We start from the raw sequence: 26,089 nt of genomic DNA, 5'->3' as shown, positions 1-26,089 counted from the left end.
TCAATGTATTTTTAAAGTGTGTTTATTAAAAATGATATTTACTAGGCTTTCTTCAAGCCTCTGATGTCAATAGTTAATTTGTAACAAAACAAGAAAAACATTTCAACATAAAAGCAGTCATTCACAAATGGAGAACAGCTGTTTTTGGTCCATTTGCACCATGGAAAACTGTCAACAACATTCTGGCCAATTTATGGATTTTACATTATCAAACTCGTCCCTTGACAAAATATCCAATGATCAATTTCAACCCAAACTTTCCTTATGCTCTCTCCCCACGGCCTCATATCAAAGCATGAGGAGAGGTGCATCGCCCTCTAAGACCTGGCAGGCTGTAAATTACAAAGAGCTGATGGGACAGCTTGGAGCTTAGCGTCACAGTATCCTACCTCGTTTTCCACACGTCCGCTCTAAACTCTCCATCCTCCTCCTGTCATCCCCCCTCTCACTCCCCTCCCCCCATCACTCTCCAACCCCCCCCCCCCCCCCCCCCCCACTTCTCTCTCCTCGTCCCCCCCCTCTCGCTCTCCTCGTCCCCCTCTCTTTCATCCCCCCCTCTCTCTCTCTCACCTCCTCCCCCCTCCCTCTCTCTCCTCGTCCCCCCCCTCCCTCTTCCCCTCTGCTCTGGTCCCACCTCTCTGGACGTCTCTTCCTTGCGGTTTCTCTCCCCCGGTCAGTGTGTCCCTCCGTGGCTGCCGTCCGGCGTGCCAAGGGCCCGCTCCAGCCGCTGGGCCCGATCAGGAGGCAGCTGCTGGTACGTGTGGAAGCTCAGCGCAGAGTCCTGCTGGGGCCCACGGAACAGCAGCAGGTGGTCCTTCAGCACCTAGACCCCCCCCAAGACCAGATACAGCGTCACACGCATGGGGAGGAGAGGAGGAGGAGGAGGAGGAGGAGGAGGAGGAGAGGAGCCTCGCGAGGAAGGAGAGGAGGAGGAGGAGGAGAGGAGCCTCGTGAGGAAGGAGAGGAGGAGGAGCCCTTAAAGGAGTCGTCAGCGAGTGGTGTTACTTAACGCCTTAATGAGGTTTATTTTAGACTAGCCCAGATCTTTCTCATCGTCCTCCCCATAGAGTTTAAAGTGATTCATGTTGGTGGTCTGGAGGCAGAAGGTAGAGAGGAGAGAAACTAGGGACCGAGGGGACTTGGAGGTTTGGAGACAGACGGAAGGAATTGTGGGGTAGGCTGGCTCTGAGGAGGGGGTAGTGGCCCTACCTGGTCGGTCAGGTGGTAGACCTTCCTCAGCATGCTGCGCTGGGCTGCTTCCACCGCCTGAGGACAGAGGAATCAGAAATACTTAAAAAAATAAGTAGCAGCATAGATGACAATAATAAAGTAAAGTAAGGTATAATAAGCAAAACAAAAGTGGTAAAAAGTAATAGTAAGTAATGAGGTGTAGTGAAGTGTAAGTGTATCACACAATCACACACAATACACAACCACAGAGACACACAGACACACTACACAACCACACACAATACACAACACTTCCAAAGGGAATCATCACAGAACACAACATACTAAAAGAACAACGCAAACAATCACAATTAGGGCATTTAGCAGAGGCTTTTATCCAAAGCGTCTTACATCGGTTAATACACACATTGACACACCGACGGCAGAGTCAACCATGCAAGGCGACAGCGAGCTCGTCAGGAGCAGTTAGGGTTAAGTGTCTTGCTCAGGGACACATCAACACTCAGATAGGAGGAGCTGGGGATCGAACTAGCGACCTTTCGGTTACAAGACAACTGCTCTACATCTTAGTGTTACTCAGTAATAAAGACCCTTAACCTTAACCCTCGAGGGCTACAGGGCTCACCTGCTGGGCGGGGCCCTCGGAGAAGAGGAAGGCGTTGAGGTGAGCGAGGGCCACGGTGTACAGCAGGGGGCAGCGGGCCTGCAGCAGGCCCCCCGTCACCAGGGAGCGGAAGTAGAGCTGCAGCAGGGGGAGGGAGGCCTCGGGCGGGGAGGTGTACCGCTCCAGGGGCAGGCTCAGCTGGGGAGAGACCAGAGAGAGACCAGAATACACTCATCACAAAGCGGCCTCCAGTCGCCATTGGTGATGTGGTCAGGTGAGCTGGCGCTCTCACAGTATATAACCCCTCATCCAACCCATCATCCATCCCTGTCACCTCACACCCTGCATCCCCCATCACCTATTACCACCTATCATCATCTATCCCCCTTTACCATCATTTACCATTATCATCATGCATCCCCCATCACATTATCCATCCCCTCCGTCACATACCATCATCCATCCCCCATCGCCCATCGCCTCCTTCCGTCCATCCCCCCCGTCCCTTACCTGCTCCAGCGTGACGCCCAGGGAGCGCAGCGCCCCCACGTGCTCCCCGAACACGGCCAGCCTCATGGCCGCGCTGTAGCGCCGCTGCAGGGGCAGCAGCAGCCAGCAGCCGAACAGGGGGTCCCCGAACGACACCGCCTCGTACTGCACCAGCAGCGCCGAGAACAGGTCCTGGAAGGAGGCCAGGCCCGGCAGCGCCACGTCCAGGTCCAGGGAGTCCAGGCGGTCCGGCCTGGGGGAGGGAGGGGGGGAGGGAGGGAGGGCTGCAGGTTAGAATAGAGGAGGGACTGTTCGCCCTTCTTCATGCTACACGAGAATCGATACACTGGAGCCAGATATCGATATAATTATAACTATTCTTTTCTTAATTTATAAAAAAATGTATGCTTTATTCATAAAGAGTTAGACAGGAAATATCGCCCCAAATATCGATATTCTAATGAATAAAATAGGCGCTCTAAACTGATTTCCCTGCTTCTCGAGGTGGCGCTCAACACACAAATGAGGGATACTTGGCTAAAAATATATTGATTAACACAGAATCGCAATATTATCGGCATCATGGAGCATGTATCGGATATCGTATCATGAGGTACCCTGTGACTCCCACCCCTAGGTTAGAGCGTCTGAATGTTCGGTTTTGAGCTCTGGACGGAGCGACTGGACATTAACCCCGTTGAAGCCGTCCCCCTCAGGGGGGCGGGGGGGGGGTCTGACCTGGTGAGCAGCCGGAGCAGGGCCCAGAGCAGCCGCTGGACGGGCCTCTCCAGGAACAGGTCGCTGGAGCTCAGGAACACGCAGGACAGGCGCGCCAGCTTGGCCACGGGGGGGACCGCCTGGGAACCAAAAAACAAACAGCCATTTCATTCCTAAGAAAACAGCGTGTGTTGATCGGAATGATTTTGGTAACAGAAAATAAGGCTTTTACCAAAAACAGATCCATTGCCACGACGAAAGGCTAAACAATTTTCGAGTGCAAAGCCAAATCTGAATGCCATGCAAAGCCAGAGCAGATCTCGGATCTCTGCAGATGCACTCCGCTACAAAATCACCCCAAATGATACATGCTATTTTTTGGGTCATATCGCAACACGAACCGCAAAAAAGACAAAACATTGCAATACGATTTTTTTCCGAGTATCCTCCAGCCCTGATATGTGGGCGGGGTCTTCCCCCCGGGGCGTGATGAGTTCCCCCCGGGGGGGTGCCTACCTTCAGCGCCTCCTCCCTCCACACCTCCAGCAGCAGCAGCCACTGGAGGCAGTGGGTGACGGCCTGCAGGGCGCCGCGGGGCAGCTCCTCCACCTGCAGCCCGCCCCCGCCCGTCCGCTCGTACAGGGTGACCAGCGGCAGGTAGGGCCAGTCGGCGGGCAGCGCCGGCCCCGGCCCCAGCTCCGGGAGCAGCCGGGAGCGTACCCAGGGGGTGCGGCCCAGGTAGGCGTCCTTGGAGCCCAGGACGGAGGGCTCCAGGTGGGCCAGGTGGGCCAGGTAGCAGCCCCGGAGGGAGGGCAGCTGGACGCAGGCCTCGCGGAGGAGGGGCCCCACCGCCTGCAGGTGGGGGGCCCCCGCGTGCAGCTTCAGCTCAGCCAGCTCCAGGGCCTCCGGTCCCCCGCTGTGGCTCTCCCTGGGGGGGGGAAGACGATAGGGCTATCCATGGGGTGCTCTCGCTTGCCGCTTTAAATGTGAAGTGCAGAGTAAATGAAGGGGAATGCGTGAAGAGCGGCACACTGCAGCCCCCATGCAGGGCGTCTGATTCAGCTAATCAAAGAGAGCTCGGGCTTTCATACATTATTCATTAGGTCCTAGCTTTATGTTCAGCCTCACATGCTCAGAAGAACAGGGGATCTGTTGGAAAATGTGCTAAAATGCAATCACACTGTGTGAAGAATTGAAAGACAATTTTAAAAGCACTTGATTACAGGTTTCACTAAGTCATCTTGTTGATAACTAAGCCTGTTTGTTGTTCACTAAGCCCACTTGTTGTTCACTAAGCCCATTTGTTGTTCACTAAGCCCCCTTGTTGTTCTCTACCTCTGAAGCGATGTGAAGAAATTGCAACCTGATCTCAAAGGCTTTGCTCATTTCCTGAAACCTGTTTTCAATTGCTAAACACAACAAGACCCAGACAGGCGATGAACACGGCTCACGCAGAACAACCGGGCTCACTCAGATGAACACGGCTCACTCAAAAAAACACAGGCTCACTCAGATAAACACAGGCTCACTCAAAAGAACACGGTTCACTCAAAAGAACGTGGCTCACTCATAAGAACATGGCTCACTCAGATGAACCGGGGTGATTCAGATGACCACGGTTCACTCAGAAGAACACGGCTCACTCAGAAGAACACGGTTCACCTAGAAGAACACGGTTCACCTAGAAGAACACGGTTCACCTAGATGAACACGGCTCACCTAGAGGAACACGGCTCACCTAGAGGAACATGGCTCACCTAGATGAACACGGCTCACTCAGATGAACACATTTACATTTACATTTAGGGCATTTAGCAGACGCTTTTATCCAAAGCGACTTACAATGAGTGCATTTGTTACAATAAGTACATTTGTCATAAGAAGTGACACAATATATCGCTGTCGGTACAGTAAAGATGTTCATAGAACCAAGTGCAAGTATTACAATCGCTATTACAAACACGGCTCACTCAGATGAACACAGGCTCACACAGTAAAACACGGCTCACTCAGATGAACACAGGCCCACAGAGCACTCTGCCCTTTAAATACACATACACACACACACACACACACACACACACACACTCATTTACGCCCCAACAAAAACAACACTGACGTAGTTACAGTTACCCAGGGCGACCACTCTCCCGGCTCCCTGGTGGAGGCGTCATGGTCGTGACCTCATAATAAAGAACATGGATTCCCCTGGCAAGGATGTTAATCCAATCCATAATAAAAATTAAAAAAAATAAAATTGTACTGCCCTGCAGGGTGCAAATTAGCCCTCTTAATTGGACTCCCAACAGATACACGCAATTACCACAGCAATAACGAAGCACGATGACAGTGACGCTGCGAGGCCCCATTAAAAACTTTAGGAATAGCTTTGATCACCTGTGCGGACCGACAGCATGAATGAACACACCGTGAAGGACTACGGGGATGTTTTCACCGTCATCGTCCCCGCGCAGGGGACCGAACCACCTACCAAGTGAGCCCTTGATTTCCCCCCGCTTTGCTGTCTAATCACTTCCAAATGGGAGAAATGCTCGCCAAAAATGTCCAATTAGTCACAAACAGCGGAATTCGCTAATGGTCTCGCAGTTGCTTCCCTTTCATCAAGTATAAGCACTTTACAACAAAAGGTAATGAAGCATATTGGAAACGCAGCCTTTATTACAGGAAACGACACCAATTTACTTCCTACAGTGTGCTTTCTTTGGTCCTTACAGTGTGCTTTCTTTGGTTCACACTTTTCTCATTATTTCTCAACAGCAGGGGGCGTGACGCCCATCACGAAGAACACCGGAAGAGGACCTCCCCAGCGACAACTCCAGCCCTGGGACGGACCATTCCCACAGCTGACCATCGCTGCACAGGTCCACTCCCCACACCCCATCTGAGAGACACCACAACGGGCCTCCACCTCCAAAGGAGTCAAAGAGCCTCCACCTCTCTGACCAGCTGATACCTGCTGAAGGTCAGCAGGAGGTCGGGAGGTCTGCTAATCATCTTGGGGGATGGTCTTCTAGTTGATAGATTATGTTTTGATTTCAGGATGGATTTGAATCGTTATTAAAAAACGATACAAAAGAATGTTACTATGGTACCTTTTAAATGTTGTTGCCTTCCATCACATTGTTCTGTGGTTGTATCTGATGATATTATTGCATCCCTCCCCACAGACCACAGAGAACGCTCAATCGACTCCACTAAACACTCTGTTTTCCCTGACCAGTCCAACCTGACATGGTGAGAACTTTAGAGTACGGTCCAGATGGGTTTTTTTACGCAGAACCGTCTGGGAATACACCCTTGAATAACAGTTTGGATGGGGGCATGCACTTAAAATACCAGGACGGTGATTGGACGAACCGTCGGTCCATCACAGTCTATCGCGCATCTCATAGGACACGTGGTTCCTCGGAGGACGCTGATTGGTCTGAACCTCTGCGGTTCAGCGTTAAGCTGCCTCTGAGGTGAGGAAGATCTACTGGCCAAGCTTTTGATTTAACAATGGACTCAAGACTCTCCAGAGTTCACCTAGAGTTCTAGTCTCTACACTCCCCCCACCCCTCTTACGCACTTATGTTGTACATCCATCCTGGCACTTAACAATAGTACTTGGCACCATGTAGCATCTTATCCTAACTATCTTTGTTGCATACGGGAAATGGGTTAACCTAGTGATTGTTAGTGCTTGGCACTTATTTCTAGGAACATCCTTTCTTTACCAACAACGTCATATTGTTGTTTCTCTTTTTTCTGACAAATATACTAATTGTAAGTCGCCTTGGGTAAAAGCGTCTACTAAATGCCCTAAATGAAATGTAATATAAATGTAAATAAGACCCTGCATGCGTTTCATCTGCTGGTCCGGCCTCTGCTGGTGAGAGGTGATTATTGTGGAGCAGGGGTTGGGGAGTCGACTCACGGGAGGAAGTCCTTGCTGAAGACGACGGAGCACAGGAGGTCGTGAGCCAGGTGCTCACTGCCCGGCAGCAGCCAGGGGAGCAGCGCCAACGCCACCTGGTGGTACAGAGAGGCATGCCGCGCCACGGCCGGATCCTTAGGAGCCTGGAGAGAGAGGGAGAGACAGAGAGGGAGACAAAGCCAGAGACAAGGAGGGAGAGACAGAGACAGAGAGAAAGAGGGAGAGACAGAAAGGGAGACAAAAAGGGAGACAGGGAGAGAGAGAGAGACAGACAGAGAGAAAGTGAGAGAGAGAGAGAGAGAGAGAGAGAGAGAGAGAGAGAGTATTACACAATAGAAAGCAAGAGACTATGAATCGATCCAGATATTGTAGAGCGGCCTCAGTTTTCAATTACATTAGTGAAGAAAACAGACCGATTATTTACATTTTCTAAGTCTAGTCTTGGGATTATCTCACAGGACCAGAACCAAACCACTAGTGGTGGATAGTAATGCGCGATATAAACGATATACGATATAAACAATAAAAAATGGCCTACGATAGAGATTTTAATTCTATCGCTCTATCGCGATAATGCATGTTGATGACGCAAAATACAATGTTTAATTTTTGGTTTGGTGCGGTTCGTTTTCACATTGCAATTTTCGCAACAGTGCCAGAATTCGTCAACAAAACTGCATGTGTGCAAATAAATTTAAATCATTGGACAAAAAGGTCCGGGGGGGGGGGGGGGGGGAGCGTTAAAGAAAAAGGTGGGGTGGGGGGGGAAGCACCGGTGAAAGTAAACAATCATGGATATCCAGCGTGATATACATTGATCTGCGGACTGGTCCAACTCCTTCTCCCTCATCCTGACTCGGAATGTGTTAAATGCATCGGCATTTTTAAGTTATGTTTTCCAGCGTACTTTTTACTTGCTTTTGTTGGACCGTCGGGTGGTGGCTCAACATGGAGCAAAGAGGAGACGGATTGTCTTTTGGATATCGGACCCAAATATCCAAAAGACGTTCCGTCTCCTCTTTGCTCCATGTTGAGCAACGTCTCCGAGACCACCTCTCCGGCTGGGTCAACCTTTTTTTGATCGATAAAAAATATCACGTAATCGACAAAAATCGTGACAATCAATGATCGATCATCAATTAGTCTGTTCCTTATCTAGAAAGACACCCGTTTTTCCTGTTCTCTGCAGACTTAAACTAAGTGTAGTGCCCTTTAGAATGGTTTGCACTAAAGGAAAGAAACCCAATACTAATTTTATTTATCTGCAACATTATGTTGTATGATTACAGTGTTTCTCAATAAATGTTCTCGAAATGACATAATATATTTCTCTTTTTTTAAAATACATTTAGCAGTTTGGCTTTCCTTAGGGTCTATGTAACCTGTTCAAAATTTGTTCCGATTTTATATCGTGATATATATCGTTATCGCAAGAGGCTGCAATGTATATCGCAATATGGATTTAAGGCCATATCGCCCATCTCTAGTGGTGGAGTGTCTGTCGAGGAATTATGAGGAGGTCAGAAGAAGGGAATAAGATCTCGATTATGAGGTTTGTTCACTCAGAGAGAGAAGTACATTCACCACTAGTAGAAGTAGTCGTAGCAGTAGAAGTTGTATTGATAGTAGTAGTTGTATTAATAGTAGTAGTATGGTAGTAATAGAGTAGTAGTATAGTAGTAGTAGTATTATGTGACGTAGTGTGGGTGGTGCTCACCACTCGGTGAGCCAGCCGGACCAGCAGGTAGAGCAGGTGGTGTTCGTGACGTAGGACCCAGGCGCTGGCGTTTGACAGATTGGGCGTGGCCTGACAGCAGCTACCAATGTAGCCAATCACAGGCTCCGATACGAGGAGACCGCTGAACTGATAGGGTGAGAGGGATGACAACACAAGGTGAGGAACAACTTTAAGCAGTTCTCGTCGTCACGACAAGGTAGCGTTGTTAGGGCATTGTTTACAGTGTGGTCGTCCTGGCACTTAATGTAGGCACTTATTGCAAGTTTACACATCCTGGCAATTAAAATAGTACTTAGGATGTGTAGCGTCTTATCCTTGCTATCTTTGTTGTACACGGGAATGGGTTAACCTAGCAATTGTTAGTGCTTGGCACTTCATCCTTACGGCAACATCCTTACAAATGTACTTATTGCAAGTCGCTTTGGATAAAAGCGACTGCTAAATGCAAATGGTGAAGGCTATGTATTGGTACCATCGTTTACAGTGTGATGGAGGCTAGGTATTGGTGCCATCGTTTACAGTGTGATGGAGGCTAGGTATTGGTGCCATCGTTTACAGTGTGATGGAGGCTAGGTATTGGTGCCATCGTTTACAGTGTGATGGAGGCTAGGTATTGGTGCCATCGTTTACAGTGTGATGGAGGCTAGGTATTGGTTCCATCGTTTACAGTGTGATGGAGGCTAGGTATTGGTGCCATCGTTTACAGTGTGATGGAGGCTAGGTATTGGTGCCATCGTTTACAGTGTGATGGAGGCTAGGTATTTGTGCCATCGTTTACAGTGTGATGGAGGCTATGTATTGGTTCCATCGTTTACAGTGTGATGGAGGCTAGGTATTGGTTCCATCGTTTACAGTGTGATGGAGGCTAGGTATTGGTGCCATTGTTTACAGTGTGATGGAGGCTAGGTATTGGTTCCATCGTTTACAGTGTCATGAAGGTTAGGTATTGGTGCCATTGTTTATTGTGTGATGAGGGTACTGGTACCTTGCTGCTGAGGCCTTTATGGATGCCGGTGATGGAGTCCAGCAGGACGCAAAGCGCTGTTAGAAGAGGGAAGGGAGACGAGGGAACAGCCAATCCCGGGCCGTCCTTCCATCCTGCGCTGGCCAATCCAGGCAGACTAGGAACGGCCTCCGGACCGGGACCATGACCCCTGAGGTCACACACGGCGGAGCATGACCTGGGGAAGGGCAGAAGAGAGCTAGAGTCATGTATCAGCGGCCTCACCGGGCAGTAAGGGGTGAGGCTGCTTCTCAGACTGCATTAATTAAGGATGCCAGAGGTGTCTGGCTGGTAACTGAGCAAGCTAGCCTGTAAACTGGGCTGTTGCTGGCCGGCCACAAAACATTACAACCACAGCAAGATGTGGAAAGAATGTGCAAATGAGACTGACTGGAGGTTTGTAACGACGTGTTGAACGGCACTGTGGGACATCAGTGGCTGAAGCACCTCTGATGTGAGCCGTTCCAGCTCTTGGAGAGTGTCCACTGGCTTGAAACAGTTCTGAGGGGGGGGGGGAGAAAGAGAGAAAGAGGGAGGACAGGATGTGATGCAGGACTAATCATATGCCACCCAGGTGTTGCATCACTTGATTGTGTCTTCATGAACTCCATGAAAGAGTGTTTTGGAATGTGACTTTATCATCTCCCTGTTTACGCGTGCATGGCCAAGACGGTTCATAGTGAACATGGTGAAGGCGCTATGTTCAGTTATAGTTGTATGTTTATTTTTTTCGTGATTGCTAACAAGCAGGTGGTGGAAGTCATTCACTGCTATCTTCGTACGGCAACGAGAACACGCAAGCCGGCTAGCACCGGACATCCAAGGCTAAGCTAGGCAAAAATAGTGTATTTGTTAATTTTCTTATTATAAAGTATTATAAAAAGGAAATAGTCATTTTCGCATTTCTGGATTTTGCGGAAGTGTAAGGCAGTAGTTTTATACTTCTGTGGAGTTCTTAATAGTCGGAGGCAAGACCTTATATGGGCAGACAAATAACTTTGGACTGGAGAGGTCTAAGGGAGGCGGGGCTAGAGCTCCACTATGATGGACCAGAAGAAGAACCAGCATAAGGCCGTTGAGAGGGTACCTGCTTGGGGAGCTGGTGGTAGTACGCCCCCAGGCAGAGCAGGTACCCAGGGATGAGAGCCAGGCTGCTCTCCTTCCTCCCCGCCGGCCCGTCCAGGCCTGCCACCAGCCCCTTCAGCTGCCCCACCAGGGAGGCCTGCAGCCCGGCCACGTGGCCCCAGGACACTGGGGGGGGAGGGGGGGGCGCAGGGTCCTCGGTGCCCGGGCTCCTGGAGGGAGAAAGAGTCAAACGTGTTTAATGATCGAATTATCATTTAGATTACAGTGTGTACTTCTCCAATGAACAGGAGAAATGTATACATGTTGACATACGTCTCAGTTACTGGTCATTTAAATGCTTTTGCTGCTGCTGAGGTGGTATTAATAAATAAAATGTTACAATCAAACTTTTGCCTGATGAAGGGATGAACTTGATGAAGTTAAACGGGCTGCTTGTTTGTCGCCAACATTCAATTTCCTCTTCCCTCTCCTACGCTGCGGTCTCATGAAACAGATGTGCAAAGTGTTCTGTTCTGAATAATAGATAAAATATCAAACTGCATCCCTGAGCTTACATCTGTCCCCAGCCCTAGTGAGACATGTTGGAGATGCTTGAACTACATTTACACACTTTAATATACTGAAGTACTGGCACAGGGCCACTTTATAATTTATACTGTTTGTTCTGTCTGTTCTGTTTGTCCTTACTTTAGCATCTCTTTTTGTTTTCCTGAGCACTACTTTGTATTTGTATTGTATTGCATTATATCCTGTGTCTTCCACTTCTGCTGTGCTCTAACAAGATAACTTCCCCTGTGGGGGATTAATAAAGTTTTATGCATCCATCCATCTCTATAGCTCTATATCTATATACAGTGGGGCAAAAAAGTATTTAGTCAGCCACCAATTGTGCAAGTTCTCCCACTTAAAAAGATGAGAGAGACCTGTAATTTTCATCATAGGTATACCTCAGCTATGAGAGACAAAATGAAAAGAAATAACACAGAAAATCACATTGTCTGATTTTTAAAGAATTTATTTGCAAATTATGGTGGAAAATAGGTTTTCACACATTGCTGCTGGTATTTTGGCCCATTCCTCCATGCAGATCTCCTCTACAGCAGTGATGTTTTTGGGCCTTCGCTGGGCAACACAGACTTTCAACTCCCTCCAAAGATTTTCTATGGGGTTGAGATCTGGAGACTGGCTAGGCCACTCCAGGACCTTGAAATGCTTCTTACGAAGCCACTCCTTCGTTGCCCGGGCGGTGTGTTTGGGGTCATTGTCATGCTGAAAGACCCAGCCACGTTTCATCTTCAGTGCCCTTGCTGATGGAAGGAGGTTTTCACTCAAAATCTCACGATACATGGCCCCATTCATTCTTTCCGTCACACGGATCAGACGTCCTGGTCCCTTGGCAGAAAAACAGCCCCAAAGCATGATGTTTCCACCCCCATGCTTCACTGTAGGTATGGTGATCTTTGGATGCAACTCAGCATTCTTTCTCCTCCAAACACGACGAGTTGAGTTTTTACCAAAAAGTTATATTTTGGTTTCATCTGACCATATGACATTCTCCCAATCCTGTTCTGGATCATCCAAATGCTCTCTAGCAAACTTCAAACGGGCCAGGACATGCACTGGCTTTAGCAGGGGCACACGTCTGGCACTGCAGGATTTGAGTCCCTGGCGGCATAGTGTGTTAGTGATGGTAGCCTTAGTTACTTTGCTCCCAGCTCTCTGGAGGTCATTCACTAGGTCCCCCCGTGTGGTTCTGGGATTTTTGTTCACCGTTCTTGTGATCATTTTGACCCCACAGGGTGAGATCTTGAATGGAGCCCCAGATCGAGGGAGATTATCAGTGGTCTTGTATGTATTCCATTTCCTAATAATTGCTCCCACAGTTGATTTCTTCACACCAAGCTTCTTACCTATTGCAGATTCAGACTTCCCAGCCTGGTGCAGGTCTACAATTGTGTTTCTGGTGTCCTTTGACAGCTCTTTGGTCTTGGCCATAGTGGAGTTTGGAGTGTGACTGTTTGAGGTTGTGGACAGGTTTCTTTTATACTGATAAGGAGTTCAAACAGGTGCCATTAATACAGGTAAACAGCCTCTTAAAGAAGAAGAAGTTACAGGTCTGTGACAGCCAGAAATCTTGCTGGTTTGTAGGTGACCAAATACTTATTTTCCACCATAATTTGCAAATAAATTCTTAAAAAATCAGACAATGTGATTTTCTGGATTTTTTTTTTTCATTTTGTCTCTCATAGCTGAGGTTTACATATGATGAAAATTACAGGCCTCTCTCGTCTTTTTAAGTGGGAGAACTTGCACAATTGGTGGCTGACTAAATACTTTTTTGCCCCACTGTATCTATAACTATATCAGTATCTATCTATCTATATCTGTATCCATCTATCTATATAACAGTAACTATATCAGTATCTATCTATCTATATCTGTATCTATATCTGTATATATCCTACTATATCAGTATCTTTATTCATAGCTATATCAGAATCTATTTATCTATATCAGTATCTATCTACCTATATCAGTATCTATCCAACTATATCAGTATCTATCAGTATCTATCTCCCTATATCTGTATCTATATCTGTATATATCTATCTATATCTGTATCTTTATTCATAGCTATATCAGTATCTATTTATCTATATCAGTATCTTTATTCAAAGCTTTATCAGTATCTATTTATCTATATCAGTATTTATATCTGTATCTTTATTCATAGCTATATCAGTATCTATTAATCTATATCAGTATCTATATCTGTATCTTTATTCATAGCTATATCAGTATCTATTAATCTATATCAGTATCTATATCTGTATCTTTATTCATAGCTATATCAGTATCTATTTATCTATATCAGTATCTATATCTTTATTCATAGCTATATCAGTATCTATTTATCTATATCAGTAGCTATATCTTTATTCATAGCTATATCAGTATCTATTAATCTATATCAGTATCTATATTCATAGCTATATCAGTATCTATCTATCTCTTCACCTCACTCTGAGTCCCTGAGGATCAGGTAGGGAGGGGGCCTCCTGCTACAGCCTTACAACACAAACACCAACCACCCGGCCGCGTCCCTCCCAGCGCGCTGACCTGAGCATGGCGGCGTGCAGCTCCTGGTGGCACCCTGCGGTGTGGGTGACCTGGGTGAGCAGGGCGAGCAGGGCCTGCACCCTCTGCCGCTGGGGGGCCAGCAGGGGGCCCGAGGAGTCCAGGTCCCGGGTCACATCCTGCAGCGCCCGCAGCAGGACCGAGTACAGCTCTCTGGGGACGGAGCAGAGCGTTAGGGGAGTGGTGAAGGAGCACACTGAGGAAGACTTTCAAAGATCTGCGGTTGTTTTAAAACGTGATGGAAAGGTTGTTGAAGTTGTAGCTGATACTGGAACTTGTAATGGTTTTGAAACGTCTCTCCCTCCGGAATACTCTGAGAGATATAACCTGATATAGGCCACAATAGATCATCAAATGTGTGGCTTTAGGGCTCTTGGAAGTAAAAAATCTTTTTGTCATTATATATTATCATATTGAGGATGTTTAGGCAAAGAACCACAACCCCGAAGAACCGCCGAACCAGAACAACCAAAGGAGCACGTGAACCTCAGAGACTTTTGAATCGTCCTTTATCGTAATGAGGTGGAAGTGTATCGCCATGAGGTGGAGATATTAATTGACCCAGTGTTATTGTCTGAAGTAATTAGGATGAGAAGACTAGCATCATTAAAACAAGGGCATAGCAAAACCGAGTACACGTGTCCTCATCAGGACTTAGGCATGCATTGATTCATTTTTTGGGGTATTTACATCATCCATGTTACTGATGAATTTCGGCCACTTGTCCTAGCAGCACATAGTCGTAGGCTAGACTTATTCATTTATCATATCATTAATTAGCTCTCTCCGGGATTAGGGTTTCCTGTCTATCCCTGGACGTTAGGGTTAATCAGAGGGGGTGACGCCATGGACATGCAACCAAATGTAGCGGAGCATCAAAGCAAATCTACAGACTTCTCTGGGGTTGAAAATAGTTGGAAACAATTGGGATAATGTGAGAACACAACTGAACAAAGAATAGATCAAGTGTGAGGTTTGAAAGATCTGTGAGTAAGGTACACTATACTTTACATTTATTCTTCAATAAAATGACCCTAAGTTGGACTGTTTAGAGTGGTATTTCATCATTCATAAGAGCAGCCCATATTTAGCAATTTTATAGAAAATGTCCCACAATTATTATTCCATATCGCCGTGCCCCAATGTTCGCATGAACGTAGGGGCCCAACTCTTCATTATTCAACAAAAAATAACTATTTGCCTGTGCTTTTATTTTATATTTTCCCATGTTGTGATATTTACATGTAGGTGTCGCAGGCCTGCCCGTAGCTGGCTGCCACGGCCCAGAGCCTGTAGGCCTCAGCGGAGACCCGCAGCGCCTGGCCACTCTCCAGCAGCAGCTCCCCGGGCTCGGGGCTCAGCAGGCGGGAGAGACGCTCCCTCACGCCCAGAGAGCTCAGCTGGGGGCAGGAGCAGAAACACAACACAGTGAGAAGGCCTTTTGCCACGCCGGTACGGTTGCGGCTTGGCGGATGTTACAATTTCACTGTTTTGCCTGTGTAAAACCAAGGGGATATATTCCCCTTGGTGTCAAGGAGCTGGCTTTCTTAGTTCATTGGAGTAGGTAGGGCAACGCACGTAGAGTAGACCTTTTGTAGAATAATATGCATTATTTGCATGCATGGGGGAGTTTTTTTAAATTTTTATTCAAGCCACTCGCATGCAAGAATGAGGAGACTACATCTGAGGGTAGGCTACAAACACGATTAACTATTTACGAAGTGCAAAAGTGCAAAAACGCCAACATATTCTATATTTGGCTGACCACTAATTTTTTATGCAGATGAAAGCCCCTTAAAGAAATTCTCTTCTACTTTCTCGTAGATCGCACCATCTTTCACTATCTTTCACCATCTTTCACCGTCTTTGTTAAATCCATCACCTTCTCTCCCATGATGGTCAGCAACTCGCGGTATACTTTACGTCATCAACACCTCTACCCAAGTCCTGCTCAAGTTACCTCGGTCAGTCTAAACGCGCGGACCATGCCGGGTAAAAGGCAGGAATAAGATCGGCATATCTGGTAGTGTAAAAACGAAGAGACAAGCTCACGGGTGCTGAGAGATCAAAGTGTGCGTGCGTGCGTGTGTGTGGAGGACCAAACAGAGAGACGATGAGTGTCTCTCAGGCTATCACCATTCACAGTCCCTCAGCCAGGTGCAATCTACCGCCCGTTTTTAACCCTTTCTAATCGTAGCCCTGGATTGGCCTTTAATTTGCAAAAAAAAATCACACACAAATACGACGTTAAAAACTTTGTAAAATAACATATAAACAATATTATTGTAAACACCAGCCTTTTCAGCCATAAACAGTTCAAACATAACTCTAAATAATAATAGTCAAATATTACTCCATCAAGATTGACTCCATGATTCCCTAGATTCAAAATACATAATAAAAGCGCAGGGAAATATTTTTTTACAGCGTTACTTACCAGCCGGGCGCAGGCGTGTCTCCCCGAGGTAGCCAATACCCTGAGGAGCTTCAGGGCCCCAGCCAATGGGAGGCCGTACACAGACGGGGGCGGGTGCAGAGACGGAGCGCTCCAGGAAGTGGGCAAGAACTCGGACATCACCACGTCCATGAGACGAGGGCAGTCCAGCACCTGAAGAGACGGACCAAAGGTCAGAAACAACGTCTGGAGGAAACCCACACTGTCCACAGACCACCTGGAGACCTCACCACTACCTGATAACCTAGGAAATGTATTAAATACATCCAATGCAGTTTGCTTTGGATAAGGGATAAAAGTGATAAAGTGATGAAATGACGACACTATTATCCAAAGCGATTGACAATATTAATTTGACAGAAGAAAGACAAACAATATATTGCTGTTGTTTCAGTAAAGATGTTCATAGAAACAAGGGACAAATAACAAACACTAGGTTAACCCATTCCCCGCTGCAACAAAGACTCTACACAATGCCAAGTACTTTTTAAAGAACAAACCACCTTTTCCTCTAAACCAGGGGTTTTCAAAGTATGAGAGAGTCAGCCCCCCCTCAAAGAACAAATTTCAGCTGAGCCCCCCCCCAAAATTTTTTTTTCTAAATCCCTGTGTTTTGAAAGACCTTTTAATTATTTTACACATTTTAAACATCTCTGATCATATCTTAAACATCTCTGATCATATTTTACACATTTTAAAGATCTCTGATCATATTTTTTTGAAACATTTTAAACATATTTTTGAAACATTCTAAACATCTTTGTGCGTTTTTAAACACATTTCTTAACACATTTTAACATCTTTATCTAAGCATGTTTTTGCTTAACGTTTTTAAAATACATTTGAACATCTTAATCTGTAAACTGCCAGTTTAGCCTCCTTTTTAGCTCACCTCAACTTTAGTGGGAGCAATGAGTTTGCGGAGCTGTGTTCGAAATCGTTCCCTATCACGGATATAGTGCACTATATAGGGTGCTCGCCATTTTGTAGTGGTGTTGGAATTCACAGTGGTAAATTTCATGCCCTATATAGTGGACTTAAAATACCCAAAATGTTAGTGAACATACGATGTTCCGTACATGTTACTCCCGTATACCACAATGCAATGCGGTCGTGTTTTCCGGAGGAGAAGATGAAGTTGAATAACCGCGAAAACGAATAGAAATGTCAACAATTTATTTGGGATTTAACATAAAAAATGTAATATTCAAAATTAATTTAAAAAAAAACTTGATCAAGGAAATGTAACATTCAACATCAATACAACATCCAGCTTTCCTCGTGGGTGCCCGGTTTGTTTACATGATGTGGGCTCATCTGTCTGCGTCACACAAATACCCGGCGCATTTATTGACGCAAATGACGTTTAGAAATGTTCAGTGTAGTGTCCGAATTCTCGTTTGTTCGGTCCCTATATAGTGCACTATATCATAAACACTATATAGGGAATAGTGAGTGAGTGAATAGGAAACGATTTCGAACACAGCGCGTCTTCGTCTTTGCGTTTTTTTTGCGTTACTTTTTCTGGTATATTTTTTTCTCACGTCGCGCCCCCCCCTCAAGAACTCTGGCGCCCCCCAGGGGAGGCGCGCCTCACAGTTTGAAATCCACTGCTCTAAACAAACCCTGTGGGAGTCCTGTGTAAAAGGATCCATTGAGGATACGTGGAGGAAGACTGAGAACACAGAACCTAGAACCTGAAGAACCGCTCTGGGTTGGGGTTATACCTGCGTGGCCGCGTGGGAGGAGTGTCTGCTGATCCGGGTCAGGACCCCCAGGAGGTCCTGGACCACCCGCGGAGAGGGGCGGACCACCTCCAGGATGTAGCGCAGCCGGGACAGCAGCCCCATCCTCAGCAGGCCCTGAAACAACGGGACAGAGAGCAGCGATGAGCTGGTTGGTTCACTGCCACTGAGACAAGCACCGCTCTGCTCTTCATCACCAGGGACACGGAAAACGGTCTGCGTGGTGAGGGATTTACATTTAGGGCATTTAGTGGACGCCTTTAACCCAAGCGACTTACAACGGTTCATACACACGTTCACACTACGACGGCGGTGTCAGCCACGCAAGGCGACAGCCAGCTCGTCGGGAGCAGTTAGGGTTAAGGGGTCTTGCTCAGGGACACCTGAACACTCAGCTAGGAGGAGCCGGGGATCGAACTAGCAACCTTCCTGTTACAAGCCAACCCGCTCTCCCTCCTGAGCTAAACCAAGCTTTATAAACCCACCAGTATATAAATCGCCTCACAAATTGTGAGGCTACATTGTGAAGCTAAAGGAGTTGAAGTGCGATGAACTACCAGCGAGTGCGTGGCTACATGCTCCCTTCCATCTCGCCCGTTACCTTGACGACGTCATGCCGGGCGACATCGTGGTCGTTCCTCCGCTCCTCCTTCTCCTTGGCGCTCAGCCTCATGCTCTTCGGCAGGCCCTGCTCCTCCTCCTCCTCCTCCTCCTGCTCCTCCGTAGAGCAGGGACGCAGGGGGAAGGAGGCCAGGCCGCCCGGCCAGGAGAAGCTGTGGTCCAGGAAGGCCTGGGGGGGGGGAGACGGGGCATAGGTCAGTCACATGACATTCACATGACAGACACACTGACTATAGCCCATAAGAGATGGACGATGAATCACTACGTAGCTTTACATGAAGGACGTACTACTAGTATTACCCAAGGCCTCCAAGATGAAGCCATTGTCATGTAACAGCCCATTAAAGGCTTTTAATGCAAATCCACTTACTAGGATACTTACTTACTTTAGAGGCAATCACTTCTTTTTGTTTAGTTGTGTTTAGTTTAGTTGATGATGTTCAGTTGATGATGGATAATTGAGTCTCGTTATATATATGTCCTGCAATATGTAATAATAATGAAAATTTGACAAAATATCCTTAGTAATGAGGTCATTTCACCCATTACGAGCTTAATAAGAATGTCAGAAGACATGTCCCTTCCTTGAAGTAAAAGGGGTGACCTTTAACCCCGGGGGGCAGCAGCCCGCCCTCAGGAGTCATGACGACAGCACATCAACATCACGTTCATGACCTGGATAATGACGACTGAGAGCTGAGGGGGAGAAGAAGACGCTACGCAATCTCTGCCGTACCTCGTCCTGGTCCGACACCAGCAGGGCTCTGAGCGCGTGTGCCGCCGCCGCCATCACCCCCTCCACGTTGTCGTCCAACGCGAAGCGCAGCAGGAAGAGGAGGCCGGCGTCCAGCAGCGTGGTCATCACGCTCCCGCTCAGCGCCGATGCAAACTGCCCGGCGCGCGCCTGGGAGGAAGGACGACACAAGAGGGGAACGACACCAGGTTCATGTGGTGGTCGGGGGACACGGAGGTGGCAGACTGCTGGACAGATATTTACTGCCACCTAACATTTACATTAAGCTCGTTTAGCAGACGCTTTTATCCAAAGCGACTTACATTAAGTCCATTTGTCAGAGGAAAGAGAAACCATATATCGTTGTCGGTACAGTAAGGATGTTCATAGAACCAAGTGCAGTCACTTCCAATTGGTTATGTTAACCCATTCCCCGTATACAAAAAAGATAGCTAGGATTAGATGCTACACAATGCTTAGTACAATTTTTAAGTGCCAGGGCATACAACATACAATAAGTGTGCTCTTTAAGTGCCTGGACTTACAACATAAAAAAAGTGTGCACATTAAATGCCTGGATTTAGAACATAAAATAAGTGTTTACATTAAGGGCCAGGACATACAACATACAATAAGTGTGTAAGAGGGGTGTGGGGGTGTAAGGGGGAGGCTATGCAGAGCCTGGGTGAATTCGTGAACCTTGGTGAGGATGCTGGCCAGGGTGTTGAGGGACAGAGTCCTCTGCTGCATGACCTGGCTCCGGGACAGGAGGAAGAGCTCCTGGAGAGAGTAACCTGCCATCTGCAGAGAGATGGAGAGCACATCGCCTCAGTCAGCACAGACAGCGGCGCAAGAGGGGGGGGGGGGGGGGGGTCTATGGTCCGGGAGCGGGCCAAGTGAGAACCAAGGGAGGGAGCGTCCTTTACCAGAGATGTTCCGATACCATTTTGTCCTTCCTGATAACGATTCAAATTCATGAACCGAAATTCCTTACCGAAATTCCTTACCGAAATATACCGATACCGAGTCTAGCAGCGTCTAACTCTTTGGATGCTTGGATAATCCTGCCGGTGTCTTCCCATGACCATGCTCCATTAAACAAATATGTTTCTTTGCAGTTATTTGTCATGATAAGCCAGGAGGGGGGCCCCCTCCAGACACTAACCTCGGGCTCCTCTCCGTGGTGGTGCAGACCCAGGTGGGTGGGCAGGTCTTCGTGGGGGGAGATCAGGGAGCCGGCTAAGTCAAAGCGAGCCTGCATGGCCTGTCAGAATACAGGAAAACCAGGTGGGGTTAGAAGATGGAGCATGCAACCCATTAGGTGGTCAGTTACGTAAATATGATCTTAAAACAGTGGGACAGGCCCCCCAGACCCACCTTCTGGGTCCCCTTCCTCCGGGGATTGAGACAGACCCCACCCCGACTCCCCTGACCTCCCTGACCCCCAGACCCACCTTCTGGGTCCCCTTCCTCCGGGGACCTGGCAGGTCTCTGGTCCACTCCAGCTTGTCGGGCTCCAGCTTGCCCATGTGGACCCACTGCTTCTCGGGCTTCAGCGGGAGGTCCCCCTCTGAGGAAGGAGGAAGGGCCTCTGGAGTCAAAATGGATGCTCTCAACATGGTACCCAGAGACACCATAAGAGGGCCCAGGACTCAATGGCCTTCATGGCCACCTAGTTCACATGAAAGACGGGCTTTCACGCAGGACAGGTTTTTTTTCCACTTCATGATCTTATCCTAGCTATCTTTGTTGTATACGGGCAATGGGTTAACCTAGCGTTTCTTAGTGCTTGCCACCTTTTTCTTGAACATCCTTACTGTACCGACAGCGATTTATTGTTGTTTTTCTTTCTTCTGACAAATGTACTTATTGTAAGTCACTTTGGATCAAAGCATCTGCCAAATGCCCTAAATGTAAATGTAAATGAGAAATACATTGCTGCAAGCCCTCACCAATCTTCCTCGAGCTACTGTGACTGCGTCTATCTGATCGCTCCGACGTAGAAAAAAAACTATTCCACCACACGCTAATGTTCATTTCACAAACCCTAAAAGTTGGATTCACTGCGCTTTGGAGAACAGTTTGTGTAATCCATTAGGGATGTTCTCAATAGGCTGCGTTTTCTTTGCAGGGTTGGCAGTAAACCCATTAGCCAGAGTGGCTACGACTCGCTTTGGATGGCCTCTCCGTTAATCAGACAGAGTGAAATCCATGCTCAGTTACAGGAGCCCCGCAACATACAGCCTGCGATTCTGCAGAAGGCCTGATGAGGGGAAGGGAGGAAGCAACAGGAGGAAAAAAGGAATTAAAAAGAGCTAACCAAAGGAAGAAAGGTGAAGACTAAGGAGCAGGAGGTGGCTGACTTTTACACCAATTACCAACAACCGCACTAAGCTTTAGAATCCCTGACAATTGGTGGATTCTTTGCAGCTTTGACTGCATCTCAATGAACCAGATTCACTCATATATAAAGGAGAGCCACAGCTCACTGACAACAGACAGACATGGAAGACTCGTTGTCGAATGAACCACACCTGTGATGGGAGGCAGCGGTGATGGCTCCTCATCTTCCTGATCTGGCTCCTCCTCTTCCTCTCTCTCCATCTCCTCCTCCTGCTGTGATTCTGACGGGGAGGGAACACTTTTCGCTGTGCTGTCCCTAGCGACTCCTCCACGCTGGTGGTCTTCACCGGAGCCTGGGGGAGCGGGGTCCCGGTGGGCTGGTCCAGCCTTGATGAAGTCCACCAGCCTGGGGTCTGAGAGGGGGGGGTAGTGTTACTGGCAGCCGCTGGACGGGCTGATGGGGACTGGCTGTGGTCTGGTAGCAGACCCAGAGACACAGAGACACGTGTAAATGGGTCTCTCAGCACAGCCAGCAGAAAGAGAACAACAGAACACACAGAACGTCTTTCAAGGACCGGGTCTTTGGAAATCATGATGAATGGGATTAACCAGAGTGTCTAGAAATCTTGAGCCACATAACATAACGGACTGAATGAATGAATTATTATTTTTCCTGTCTTGAGGCACAATTGGACAATTATTTTATAATTGCCCATTATTAAAATAATATTTAGCTATGCTTGTATACAGCTGATATATATATATAACTTATATACAGCACAACACAAACCGAGAAGAAAGAACATTTCACAATAAATGATCGCAGATTGACTCATACAGTTATCATTATTATTGAGATAAACACAATAAAATACAATATGCACAACACCTCTACACAAAACACTCTGCCATGGTGGAGGGCACCCCCCCCCCCCCCAGTAAAGCAGGTCTCCACTCACCCAGCTGGGCCAGCAGCTTTCGCTGCTCCTCCAGTATCTCTCCCCGAGACATGGTCTGCAGCATGGCCTGGTTCTCCTGATGGATCCTCAGGGTCTCCGCAGAGCAGTCTGGACCCCCCAGGCCCTGGCCCGACAGCAGCCTGGGGTCCGAGGGCAGCCTGGGGCCCGAGGGCAGCCTGGGGCCCGAAGCTTCCCTCAGCGCTGCGGGAGAAGAACGAGAAATAACGAGAGCGAGAGAAATAGAGGGGGATAGGTGGGAATAGGAATAGAAATATAAGTGAAAGTGTCTAAAACATAAACATAACCTGTTCGGTTCTCAGCTGATATAGAGTCTATTTGTTATGGAGAATTACTCCCAACTGAACCGTATGGGACTGAACTCCAATGTCTGAGTCAACCTGGAGCATCCATGGGCAAGATGCCTCCTGCTCACATGATGTCTGAAATTCACTGCAAGATACTTTGGAAGAAAGATACTGCTGAAGGGTCACATAAAATTGACCACCAAATTGTTTCGATGTCAACTTTGAGACTGCTATTCTACCAGAGGAAACGTTGGAGTACAGCAGACACACCAGTAGAGGACAAACATCCAGTGTACGTACGGCCGCGTGCTGCAGGAGAAAGGTCTGCGTCCATGCTGGTCTCCACGGGGAGGCTTGGCCCTCTGGCTGCACGGCCCGATGGACCACAGGCCTCCTTTAGCTTCTCAGCGGCTATCTGACGGGCAAATATACTCCTCCTCCCGCCTGCTGCGGCCGCTGGGACCTGAGCACAGATCCAGGGTTAGAGGCAACGGGGCCATTAGTGTTCCTCAGCAGTATCAATAGCAATGATACGGTCCATTAACAATTATTACAATTCCATTAAATTTTATGAATTGATTGGTTGTACATTGCCTAATATTAGCTGCCACCTTTCTCTCCTGGCAGAATTGGCTGCTATCACGACTAACATAATACATAACCTAAACTACTGCTCCGTTTTATCGAACACATTGTATTTATATTATTTAGTAACAAACATTATGTCCATTAACACTATTCTCAGCATCCCTGGGAGGAGAGATCCCCATTCTGTGTTCCTTCTCAAGGTGTGAAGATGTAAAGCTCTTTCGAGAATTTAGAAGGTCTATACAATTAAATGTGGGTTAGTTGACTTCCTGTCTGGGCCTGTTGACTTCCTGTCTGGGCCTGTTGGTAACCTGCTGCTTCTACCTGTGAACACGTCTCACCTTGCTGTCTGGTTCTGTGCGGTGAAGGACTCTGGGAAATGCAGTTCCAGAGAATGTTGGCAGAGAGACCAGGCTTGAGCTGGTGTCTCGCTCCTATCAAGAGAAATAAAAAAGGATAAAAAAACAGTAAAACGACTGATCAGGGGCAGCATGTGGCACAGGAGGTAGAGAGGGTTGGCTGGTAGCCGGAAGGTTGCTAGCTCGATTCCCGGAGCAAGGCACCTCACCCTAACTGCTTCTGATGAGCTGGCTGTCGCCTTGCGTGGCTGACACCGCCGTCTGTGTTTCAAAGTGCTTTGGGTGGCCAGCGCTTGTGTTAGAAAAGTGCATTCCATTTAAAAACAATAATGATAATAGACGGACCTGATATAGTTGTTTGGGTCCTAAATGGCAACGCTATTTGTGGCATGATAAGATAGATGAGATAACTTATCTTATCTCATTTTTAGATAGATAAGATACGTTTTTCGTTAAATCTGAACACATCAAAACACATTAACACCAATGAGTTTAATTTGTGAATCTTTTTAACTCTTGCATGCACAAAGAGTGAGGCAGTACAGCAAATACTCACAACAATCCTAGAAAGCACAGCACTGATGTGAGTGTCATGCTTGTCTAGAACCTCCTCAGTATCCTGGTCTTCAAAGCGAACGCGGTTTTCTTTAGAGCAAGACTTTTTTGATGGTGCCGGTGTTAGAGACGGCAGGTCATCAGGGAGATCTTCAGAAAACAAACACATGCATTCATACCTTAGTTAAATTGAGTTTTTATTGTAAACGTAACCATACTAAAACAAACTAACACTACACCTATGCACTAACATACTTAAAGTGCGTTATGTCTCTAGATGTACTCATTTCTAGAACCTTCCGTCATTAACCTTCTATGGTGACAATGTCTCTCTGGCATTCTCCTCCTCCGCCTTCTCCTCCTCCTCTCCTCTTGTCTGGTCTTCGGATCACTTTAGCCGCACGAGGAGCACCAGAGACCAGGAACCGCTCCTGCTCTTTGAGGAGGTCTGCCTCAGAGTCGCTGGGTTTGGGACGCTGCAGCATGCCTTTAGTGGATAAAACATTGAAATATCATCAATAACCACACAACTCATTCGGCTATGCTCCACCGTCATGGGAGCAGCGATAGTTCATGAATCAACAAATACATTTGGAAGATAAGAAGTAGCATCATAAATCCTATCTAAATCTAATTGTTAAAAAGTATAGACAGGTTAACTTGACTTCTATGCACTGTAACGTTTAGCACATTAATCAACTACAGCTAGTAGTTACAGCTAGCAAACAGTTAAGACTTGTTTACGCTTGAATAACGACCCTATTTTATGCATTATGAGACGTTCACCAAGGTTTATGACATATACATTGTTTATAAATGTACACAAACGGAGGCTGACCTATAGAAATGCTTGTTTTCTTGCTCCGCAATAAGCATACATGTGCAAGTTTTACACGGAGTGTTTTGCTGTGACACTCGAGTCCGCCTTCAAAATAAAAGCTCCACGGGTGCGTGGAATTTTATTTTCATGAGATATTTGTGCCTGCCTGAGAAATAATCTTAATGTAATTGTACGGTTCTATATTATATGATGTTGTACATTTTGTATAATATCTTTGATATAATAAAAAGATCAACATTATACTCACAAATTCTGTCTCATGTTCTGCACACACGCACACACACACACACACACACACACACACACACACACACACACACACACAGATGCGCGCGCGTACATCCATGACACACACAGATGCGCGCGCGTACATCCATGACACACACAGGCACGCGCTTTCACTGTGGGACTTTCTCGCGTTACCTTCGCTACGAGCCTTCAGGACATTGGACAGCTCTGTGATCATGCTTCTACAGATTTATCTAAATTCAATATGCATCGTATTTTAATATCGATCGAATATCTACATCTGAAGGAGGCTGCGTAGCGTGGGCGTCTATACATCCGAACGGATTCGTTATCTAGCAGCCTGCTTCTCTATTCCTCTATCCTCGCTTCCTTGTCATACTGTCATGGTCAATTTGCTTTGCCTCTGCTGCGGCGAAATCCCCCAACCCCGCCC

The 26,089-nt window shown here is 47.2% G+C and overlaps 1 protein-coding gene across 1 annotated transcript; it reads right to left on the bottom strand.

Moving 5' to 3' along the window:
• Positions 1 to 635: 635 nt before the first annotated feature.
• rpap1 (RNA polymerase II associated protein 1) lies at positions 636 to 25,467 on the bottom strand. Its single transcript, XM_079753001.1, has 27 exons — positions 25,405 to 25,467; positions 24,877 to 25,053; positions 24,568 to 24,716; positions 23,994 to 24,086; positions 23,365 to 23,527; positions 22,760 to 22,960; positions 21,992 to 22,213; positions 20,912 to 21,027; positions 20,623 to 20,721; positions 20,157 to 20,258; positions 19,461 to 19,628; positions 18,705 to 18,893; positions 18,086 to 18,220; positions 16,341 to 16,511; positions 15,146 to 15,303; positions 13,886 to 14,056; positions 10,767 to 10,974; positions 10,071 to 10,180; positions 9,662 to 9,857; positions 8,656 to 8,802; positions 6,939 to 7,081; positions 3,518 to 3,929; positions 3,023 to 3,141; positions 2,306 to 2,537; positions 1,817 to 1,993; positions 1,210 to 1,266; positions 636 to 823 (listed from the first exon to the last, which is right to left on the bottom strand). Exons 2-27 carry the CDS (start codon positions 25,049 to 25,051, stop codon positions 674 to 676), a joined length of 4,263 nt encoding a protein of 1,420 aa, XP_079609127.1. The 5' UTR covers positions 25,052 to 25,053; positions 25,405 to 25,467; the 3' UTR covers positions 636 to 673.
• Positions 25,468 to 26,089: the final 622 nt, after the last annotated feature.

This window comes from Pollachius pollachius (genome assembly GCF_949987615.1).
Source record: "Pollachius pollachius genome assembly, chromosome: 15".
NCBI classification, from domain to species: domain Eukaryota; kingdom Metazoa; phylum Chordata; class Actinopteri; order Gadiformes; family Gadidae; genus Pollachius; species Pollachius pollachius.
This window is presented reverse-complemented; position numbering and strand designations above follow the sequence as displayed.

What these genes read in the sequence shown, in the direction of transcription:
- rpap1 (XM_079753001.1), bottom strand. Translation starts at nt 25,051, where the DNA reads ATGCTGCAGCGTCCCAAACCCAGCGACTCTGAGGCAGACCTCCTCAAA. An exon ending in GACACGCCTGCGCCCGGCTG is followed by an intron (nt 15,304 to 16,340) that starts GTAAGTAACGCT and finishes TCCTGCCCCCAG; the next exon opens with CTGAGCTCTCTGGGCGTGAG. An exon ending in TCCGGCTGGCTCACCGAGTG is followed by an intron (nt 7,082 to 8,655) that starts GTGAGCACCACC and finishes CTCTCTCTCCAG; the next exon opens with GCTCCTAAGGATCCGGCCGT.